The sequence below is a fragment of the Salvelinus namaycush genome, chromosome 14 (assembly GCF_016432855.1).
Source record: "Salvelinus namaycush isolate Seneca chromosome 14, SaNama_1.0, whole genome shotgun sequence".
NCBI lineage: Eukaryota > Metazoa > Chordata > Actinopteri > Salmoniformes > Salmonidae > Salvelinus > Salvelinus namaycush.
Genome location: NC_052320.1, coordinates 3,724,002 through 3,734,110, shown reverse-complemented (window position 1 = coordinate 3,734,110; position 10,109 = coordinate 3,724,002). Strand labels below are relative to the sequence as shown.

Sequence of the window (10,109 nt, the reverse complement as noted above, 5' to 3'; positions counted from 1 at the left end):
GTCACTTTTATTGTAAATAATAATATAATATGCTTCTTAACACTTCGACATTAATGTGGATCCTACCATGATTACGGATAGTCCTGAATGAACCATGAATAATGATGATTGAGAACGTTACAAACACACAAATATCATACCCCCAAAAACATGCTAACCTCCCCTATTGTAAGGGTGAGAGGTTAGCATGTTTTGGTTGTATGATATTTGAGCTTCACAAGCTTGATGTAATCATTGCGTGCTAGGAATATGGGACCAAATACTAAACTTTTGACTACTTTCATACACATACAGCATAAGTGAATTTGTCTCAATACTTTTGGTCTTCTAAAAGGAGGGACTATGTACAAAAAGTGCTATAATTTCTAAACGGTTCACCCAATATGGATAAAAATAACCTGAAATTAAAGTTGACAGTATGCACTTTAAACCCATAGTCATTGTATCATTTTAAATCCAAGTGCTGGAATACAGAGCCAGAAGAAAAAAAAATGTCACTCTCCCAATACTTTTGGAGCTCACTGTAGGTTAAAAGTCAGGTAAAAAAAGAGAAACATTCCCAAAATTCCTTGACATCGATTACTTTTTGCTAAAAGTTGTTCACGTTGATTAAACGTAACCCCATTGCATTTTGAGTCGTTGAAAAGACGTGTAAACAACGTTGATGCAATCAATTTGTGCCCGGTGGGAAAACACTAAATTGTTGTGTATTTGTGAGTAAAAAATATATATATTAAAGCATATCACTAAAACCCTATATATAATAAACACATAACTGCAAAAACACTTGTCTAGAACAATAACTATTGATTAATTATGACTGAAATACAGTCTATTTAGTATACTTATATACATACCTTAATTTTCAATAAGATTCTGACCAATTTCCCTCTTGATTTTACATAGGAACTTCAGTAAACAACAAAGGTGGTGTTCTGCGCTCGAGGAGATGGAGATTCCTACACTTGAGGTGCGCGATCCATCCTTTTGATAGTGCACTTGAAAGGAGGCCTATTTGGAGAAGTTTCCTTTGCATATAATTCTACAGAACAGGACCCGTTCACTTGATGGCACTGGGGGTGAAGGCGGCATAATAACTTTAGTTCAACGTGTGAATTCCGTCCTCGGAGTTGCGACTCAAACTCCACCACCTCAACAGTCAACAGCACATTGGCGATGAAGTGAACGAGGTCGCGTGAACCAAAGCCGTCCTCCACAGGGACTGACACGTGATTGAAACGTGGAGCTCTCTCCGAAAACCTCCCAACGTAGAAAAACAACGTCTGCTCTGCTGTCAAAACATCATGCTAAAAACTTGGCCAGTGGGTTAATGTAGAGCTAGGCTATTAGCTGAGAACCATTACAGAGTCGGAGATTGGGGTGAGTCTTTCTGCAGGTTGACACAGCCAGCCAGCCCAGGCGGAATCGCTGACTGCAGTGTTCTCTCTGCAGCTAACGGGACACCCCATCCACTGCAGAGGAACATTAGCGCAAGATTTTATCTGTGTGACCTGAACTCCAATTGTGTAATAATGAGAGATGATATAATTGTATAAAACCATATAACTTTTCTAGGTTTTGACACGAATACCACCTACCACATCTAGGCCTATTATTTGCATAGAATTACTTCTGCAGGACGCGCTTTTGCTAACAGAAATACTGAACCATCTAAAGGAGAAAATAAAAGACTTGACATGGAGAAGGTCAGAAGATTAATCCATATTTCAGTTAAAGTTGATCCACCTGAAACGCCCTAGAAATAAATGAATTGAACTGGAAGCATGGGCACCTGTTGGGACATGTGAACTGTGAATGTTCACAAAAGTAAAAACACGTCTAACCATTAAACGAGAGAGATGAGGGAGAAAGAGAGAGAGAGCAGCTGAACAATACATAAATCACACTCAGAGGCTCATACAACTCCTTGTTTTGACGGAGCACTGATGGCTAAATTCCATATCTGTGAATTAACTCATCACTAAAATAAATATTTTCGGAATACACATAGATCAAACTGGGGCTGTGATAAATGTTACACACTTGAGATACTTGAGTGAGCACTGTACTGGTGATGAACACACAGAATGCATGCTATTCCCTATTTAATGCACTAATTACTTAACTATAGTTAATTGGGAAGAGGATGCCGTTGAAAAACAGCTTCTATCCCAAGGCCATCAGACTGTTAAACAGCCGTCACTAGCCGGCGTCCACCCCGTTACGCAACCCTGCTGCCCTATGTAAGTAGACATGGAATCACTAGTCCCTTTAATAATGTTTACATACTGCTTTACTCATCTCATATATATACATACTGTATTCTATTCTACTGTATTTTAGTCAATGCCACTCCAACATCGCTCAATCTAATATTTATATATTTCTTTATTCCATTCTTTTACTTTCAGATTTGTTTGTATTGTAGTGATTTGTTATATATTACTACACTGTTGGAGCTAGAAACACAAGCATTTCACTACACCCGCAATAACATCTGTTAAATGTGTATGTGACCAATAAAATGTGATTTGATTTTGATTTAGTGGTGACCTTCAGGCTGTAATGGAGACTGTGAGAGGTGGGCCAGACTCAATGTTCAACTCCTGTAGGCTTGTAGGTCAAGTTTACTTACTCATCCCACAAGAGGGAAATGTGTCACACCAGTCATTTGAAAACAGACAGCACTTCAGAGAGTGAACTGTGATGAGGACTCAATGTTCATCTGTCTCAGGTCAAGTATCCCAACAAGTGGTACATTCATTTGGCATACTTCACAATTGCACTAAAAACTAGGATCTCAGTCCAGCCAGTACAGTGTGACATAACTAAGTCTCCCTGACATGGCAGTATGCTTTTTACTACAGAACAGACACCATAACAAAAGTGAAAAATTGCATATTGATGTTACATTGCTTTTAATATGAATACAGTATCTCTACAGGAATTTGAAATCAGACATGATTGCAGATTAAAAATGTCCCAAAAAGTAATTGCCAGGTCAACAAATATTGGCACAAAAACTGATCAGACCTATTAACTTACACAAAACATAACTCAAATAGTATGGACTCGTCTTTTAAATATGACTCTTGGCCAAACAGACAGATAAATATGACTCTTGGCCAAACAGACAGATAAATATGACTCTTGGCCAAACAGACAGATAAATATGACTCTTGGCCAAACAGGCAGATAAATATGACTCTTGGCCAAACAGGCAGATAAATATGACTCTTGGCCAAACAGGCAGATAAATATGACTCTTGGCCAAACAGGCAGATAAATATGACTCTTGGCCAAACAGGCAGATAAATATGACTCTTGGCCAAACAGGCAGATAAATATGACTCTTGGCCAAACAGGCAGATAAATATGACTCTTGGCCAAACAGGCAGATAAATATGACTCTTGGCCAAACAGGCAGATAAATATGACTCTTGGCCAAACAGGCAGATAAATATGACTCTTGGCCAAACAGGCAGATAAATATGACTCTTGGCCAAACAGGCAGATAAAATATGACTCTTGGCCAAACAGACAGTTGAAGAAGAAGAAATGGAATCTTCTAACACCTGCATGTGACCTCCTAGATCCAGACCATGTATTCTGCTCTACCAAGCAAAACAGCAATAACTGCTCATTTGGTCACACTAAATCCATGCTTAATCATGTGGACAAGTATCCTGCCTCCATTGTATTGCGTTTTGGAGAAAATGGGGGTCATGTTAGCAGTAACTGCTAAACCAAGGTAAATAAAAGCCATTTTTCTCAGTTCCAAGCAGTTACTGCCCTTTTTTGCTTGGTAGGGCAGTATTGTGTGGGATTATTTAGCATTAGTGAACAAACAGCTTCACAAACATAAACAGACTCCTCCATCTTCATCAGGCGACTTCATGACGACATCTTATGAACAGCTACTGTGATGGTTCCATGTGCTCTCACTAGAATATTCCTGTGGGGGGGAAAAAACAATATGGCCTGTGGCCAATCAATTGCATTTCAATCAAGACATTACTTAAACTACAAAACTGATCCTAGATCAGCAGAAACTGACCAACTCTGGCTCTGCTCGACATGCCATTAAATACCATAGGCAGCATGTCATGGTGTAATTTGAATCCACAGGATGCTGCCATATGATGTTTTCCCATTTAAGCTGTCCATCATTATAAATATAGCATGTTGCCCACTGGGGATCAGTGTTTTATGCCTATGTCTTGAACATAGTTTCAAATGAGTTCTTTTGACTGCTCAGATATGCACAGTGCAATGTAAAGGTGAAGTTCAGGGAACTATATGAAGCTGTGCACATACCTATGATGTCCACAAGGTGGCAGCACAGTCAAAGAAAACCTAACTAGACAACAAGACATGCACTTTGCAGATAAGCTCCCAGTTGAGTCCACACAAATCCACCCCTAGTTCCTACCTATGCCCGCCATGTAGATGTGGAAAAACTTGCAAAGGTATCAGCAACATGATAATATGTCAGGCCTTTCCCTCTGATGGAAAGGCTGGGCAGACTTCGCATCATTATCTATCCAATAGTTTACGATCCATACAAGTGGCAAAGAGGAAGGAGCTAGAAACTCTATTTGTAAATAGTAACTGGACCAGTTAAACTGGTTATATAACTAAGGTGAGTTCATTTTGAAATCTCTACCAACCCGAGGCACCAAACGATGCAAAAAGGAACTCGCCCCTAATATTGACTCCTGATTGGATGTGGTTCCTCACCCTGAATCTGACTCCAGACACACTGTGGGGCTGTCTGTAGGGTCTTTGGTGAGAGAGGCTACCTGTCTGGCCAGTACAGACACCACTCCACCATGCTCATCAGACAGAGAGCCACGACCTGAAATAAACACAAGAAGACAAAGTAGACTCAGATTCAGTCATATGGAAGAACAGAGCAAAATGTAGGCTGAGGCTGTGGTATGTTCACTAGTATCAAAAGTGGGCCTGATACATTAGCTAGGCCCTGTATTCAATAGCGGGCACAACACAAAACCTCAGATGATGTAAAATAGGGTCTAAGCTTCAACATACCGGCATGTGAATATGACCATTTTTGGGGGGGGATTTGACATGTTTTTAGATCATTTACATTTAAGGTTAAAAAAATGACATGTTTACTATAAAACATAAATATGAAATAGTTTGACAACCCTGTTTATAAACATTTAAATTCTATCCATCAACCGTTTATCTTTTTCCAGTGATAAAGACATGTCTCATGGTATGGTGGAGTTACCCCATTGATAGACGCTAACTACCTTTAGTGCCTATGGATGAAGGCGTCTTCTTCCCAGGTGACTTTTGTTAATAAACCTGACGCTCGGTCTAAACGTGGACACGCATCGCTTGCTGTGCGGTTTTTCAAAACATAAAAGGAACATATCTTTCATATCAGCGAGAAATATATACACTGCTCAAAAAAATAAAAGGGAACACTTAAACAACACAATGTAACTCCAAGTCAATCACACTTCTGTGAAATCAAACTGTCCACTTAGGAAGCAACACTGATTGACAATAAATTTCACATGCTGTTGTGCAAATGGAATAGACAAAAGGTGGAAATTATAGGCAATTAGCAAGACACCCCCAAAAAAGGAGTGATTCTGCAGGTGGTGACCACAGACCACTTCTCAGTTCCTATGCTTCCTGGCTGATGTTTTGGTCACTTTTGAATGCTGGCGGTGCTCTCACTCTAGTGGTAGCATGAGACGGAGTCTACAACCCACACAAGTGGCTCAGGTAGTGCAGTTCATCCAGGATGGCACATCAATGCGAGCTGTGGCAAAAAGGTTTGCTGTGTCTGTCAGCGTAGTGTCCAGAGCATGGAGGCGCTACCAGGAGACAGGCCAGTACATCAGGAGACGTGGAGGAGGCCGTAGGAGGGCAACAACCCAGCAGCAGGACCGCTACCTCCGCCTTTGTGCAAGGAGGTGCACTGCCAGAGCCACAAATGTGCATGTGTCAGCATATGGTCTCACAAGGGGTCTGAGGATCTCATCTCGGTACCTAATGGCAGTCAGGCTACCTCTGGCGAGCACATGGAGGGCTGTGCGGCCCCACAAAGAAATGCCACCCCACACCATGACTGACCCATCGCCAAACCGGTCATGCTGGAGGATGTTGCAGGCAGCAGAACATTCTCCACGGCGTCTCCAGACTCTGTCACGTCTGTCACATGTGCTCATGTGCTCAGTGTGAACCTGCTTTCATCTGTGAAGAGCACAGGGCGCCAGTGGCGAATTTGCCAATCTTGGTGTTCTCTGGCAAATGCCAAACGTCCTGCACGGTGTTGGGCTGTAAGCACAACCCCCACCTGTGGACGTCGGGCCCTCATACCACCCTCATGGAGTCTGTTTCTGACCGTTTGAGCAGACACATGCACATTTGTGGCCTGCTGGAGGTCATTTTGCAGGGCTCTGGCAGTGCTCCTCCTTGCACAAAGGCGGAGGTAGCGGTCCTGCTGCTGGGTTGTTGCCCTCCTACGGCCTCCTCCACGTCTCCTGATGTACTGGCCTGTCTCCTGGTAGCGCCTCCATGCTCTGGACACTACGCTGACAGACACAGCAAACCTTTTTGCCACAGCTCGCATTGATGTGCCATCCTGGATGAACTGCACTACCTGAGCCACTTGTGTGGGTTGTAGACTCCGTCTCATGCTACCACTAGAGTGAAAGCACCGCCAGCATTCAAAAGTGACCAAAACATCAGCCAGGAAGCATAGGAACTGAGAAGTGGTCTGTGGTCACCACCTGCAGAACCATTCCTTTTTTGGGGGTGTCTTACTAATTGCCTATAATTTCCACCTTTTGTCTATTCCATTTGCACAACAGCATGTGAAATTTATTGTCAATCAGTGTTGCTTCCTAAGTGGACAGTTTGATTTCACAGAAGTGTGATTGACTTGGAGTTACATTGTGTTGTTTAAGTGTTCCCTTTATTTTTTTGAGCAGTGTATATTTTTAACTAAAATGTTCAATTACTACACACCTTTATAGGGCTAGTGTTCCCACACGGCCATATCTCCATGTTACGGCATATGCTTACGGAAGACCAACAGAAGAGAGGCGATCACCTGTGCTAATGCGCTATAGCATGCTCCTGACACGTGTGTGTGTGTAACGGAAGAATGCCACCAGAAACGTGTTGGAATAGAACAATACAATCGGCTGCAACTGTGATAAAGCCGGTTAAAACAGTAAGTGTGTATTTTGCATTTTAAATTATTTTGACGTGATATGAAAGAGGGCTTTATGTTTATAGAACAGTATCACTATTGAGAATTGATTCACGTTTAGATGGAGTATTTGGATGTTTTGGCTGCCAGAGCCAGTCTATCTCTGAAAATAACATGAGATCCAAGGTAGACTTCACGAGATGACATTGCAACGAGCAACTATTGAGATGAATGAGATGCATGACTTCGTTCACGGCGTGGTTGCCAGGGCAGCAAAATAGCAGAGAAGTAGTTGTGGCATTATTTCCACAACTCCTAGTTGTGGAAATTGCCACACTATGCTGTTTACCTTCTGCATCTATTTCATGTCGCTGAGTCTACCTTTAAGGAGTAATGGTTTGCTCGCCTACACATCTTTAGGAGTACATTATTGGGCTATGCAAAATAAGTGTACTTTGTACACAGTTATCTTGAGTGTTTTGTTATTCAGGTCCAAAATGTCACTATTAGCAATTCTACAATGGTAAAATATTGTAATGAAACAGGCAGGGAGCAGGTCTCGAACCCTCGACCTTCTAGCCCGAGGTCCGGCGCGCTATCGACTGTGCCGCAAAAGCATGCTCAAGCGGCAGAGTCGATTTCCGCGCTTATAAACCCAGGGTCGTTACAATATGTATGTAAGGTTTCGTTCAAATCAAAGAGGGGTGCTGTCAAAAAGTGATTGAATTCAAATGGATTTACCCCCTACCAGAGAACAAACGTGGGCTATAGCTACTATCCATTTTACTTATTGCATTGTCTAATATTTGTAGTTACTGCCATTTCAAGGGGATATTTTCACACTTTTCAAACACCCACGATGATGACGACTGCGTGCGGTTGTCAGTCAAATGTTTGCCTGCTGAATAATAAGATAAATAATGAAAACAACAAGAAATTGGTCTAACTTTACTTACAGCCTAGAATATGTCCCTGTTGGTCCGTGCAGAGAACTCCGACAATGGCTGGATTCTTCATGCTATCAAAACGATATGGATACACATTTCAGGAAAGTTTACACAAAATGTAACGGTTTTGTACGAGTCTCGATCAAATAATCACTTACGTATCATCAAGATGTTGCTCGAGGGTCGACTCCATGATAACAAAAGCCTAAATCGAGTTAACGTGCAGTTAATACATTTGATATTTGTACAATAAATTGTTTGCGCTTGTCTGCTTCCTGACTTTTCTCGAACTCACGTGATACGCATTCCTACGGAAACCGCGAAGGCTAAATTACACCAACCGCGATTCCTTCTGTTTTTTTTCTGTAATGGGAAAGGAGGGGGAGAAATCACACAATGTTAATACATTTCAACAGACATCGGTGGTAAAGCAACATAAGAACAGTTGTTGTTTTTTTCTTCCAAAAGCAATAGATGTACAATGTCAACAATTTACTATATTTTTGGTAAGTGGCTATCCTTTACAAACTAGGCCAGGGGTCTTCAAGCTTTTCTTGCTTAGGGACCACCACCCAGGCAAACTGGTGACCCAGGGACCCCACCTCATTTTAGCAAGAAAAATGTTGATCACATGTCTTGTCTTGTTATCAGGTGAATGACGGTGTCAAGGAAAAGTAGACATAATAATGAACATTTTAAAAATGTAATAGATTTGGTAGTCTCCACATTATAATTGGAAGAGGAAGTGTAAACTCGAACATAGCCTATTGCTGGAAAGGCATCTCCAAACGCATTTTTGCAAATAGCAGCTGTTTAGCTGGTTAAACAAAGGTTAGCCATGTGTTGGTAAAAATGTATGTCCAAGACAAGAAAGCTGACCAGCAGCATTTTTCCCCCCACTACTGGTTGGCCAGTGAGTGTAATTAGCTACAATGAGTGTAATTTGCACAAAAAGAATTTAGAAGTGGTTGAGAATATCTTCTTTAAACTATATTCTTTCATATTTTTCTACTGCAGGTATGTCATTCAAAATGCATTTATTCTGCTATCGATATTCATAAAAACATTGAAATAAAATAAAAACATTTCCCATTTTAAATAAATAAATAAAAATCGCTGACCCCCTGGAGTACCGCAGACCTAAGGTTGAATACCCCTGAACTAGGCCATAAGTGATTGATAAATAAACAAAATCGGCATCCCAGAGTGATTCACCTGGTGAAAATGATTCCAAACTCATATTTTACCCTTTTCTATAAATAGCTTACTGTGTATGTCCCACCCTGAATTACAGCCTGGCTGCCACTGTGCATTTAGCTACAGTAAGCAAAACGAGAAGAGCTCTCTGGGATTGCAGTGCCATCAACCACCCTGACGGATTGACTGCAGCCTAGATAACAGATTTAATTTACACTACATTTTTACCGTTATTTAAGCAGGGAGTCAGCATTGAGACCAGGGTCTCTTTCACAAGGGAGTCCTGCATATACAATTTCAAAAATCAAATACAATATAAAACCAGTAAAATACAGCACAGCATAAATATTCAAGAAAAACAATTACAGTCCTCAAAAAGAAGGTTCCCAATCAATATTTTAAATTGCCCGAGCGGCACCAGAACATCCAATTGTAATGTATTTTGTAGTTGGTTCCAGCAATGAGGTGCTTTAAAACTAAAAGAGGACTTCACTAGTTTGGAAACCCGAGGAACCTCAAGAGTTAATCAACGGGTTTGGTACCTCATGTTTTTATATTTTAACAACAAAGGTAAGTAAGTTGGAAGCTTGTGTAGTAGAGCTTTGTAAACAAAAAGGGAATAGTGAAGTGATCTACGGGACTTTAATGAGGAACAGCCAACCTTTTGATACAGGATGCGTTGGTGAGTACAAAAACAGTCACCTGTGATAAAGCAAAGCACGATATGGTAGACAGCATCCAAAGGGTTAAGAAGCTGATTAAACAGC

The 10,109-nt window shown here is 41.1% G+C and overlaps 1 protein-coding gene across 1 annotated transcript; it reads right to left on the bottom strand.

Moving 5' to 3' along the window:
• Positions 1-2,901: 2,901 nt before the first annotated feature.
• lamtor5 (late endosomal/lysosomal adaptor, MAPK and MTOR activator 5) lies at positions 2,902-8,448 on the bottom strand. The gene is made up of 4 exons (XM_039007814.1): positions 8,304-8,448; positions 8,155-8,216; positions 4,741-4,858; positions 2,902-3,955 (listed from the first exon to the last, which is right to left on the bottom strand). Exons 1-4 carry the CDS (start codon positions 8,336-8,338, stop codon positions 3,895-3,897), a joined length of 276 nt encoding a protein of 91 aa, XP_038863742.1. The 5' UTR covers positions 8,339-8,448; the 3' UTR covers positions 2,902-3,894.
• Between the last annotated feature and the right edge of the window lie 1,661 nt (positions 8,449-10,109).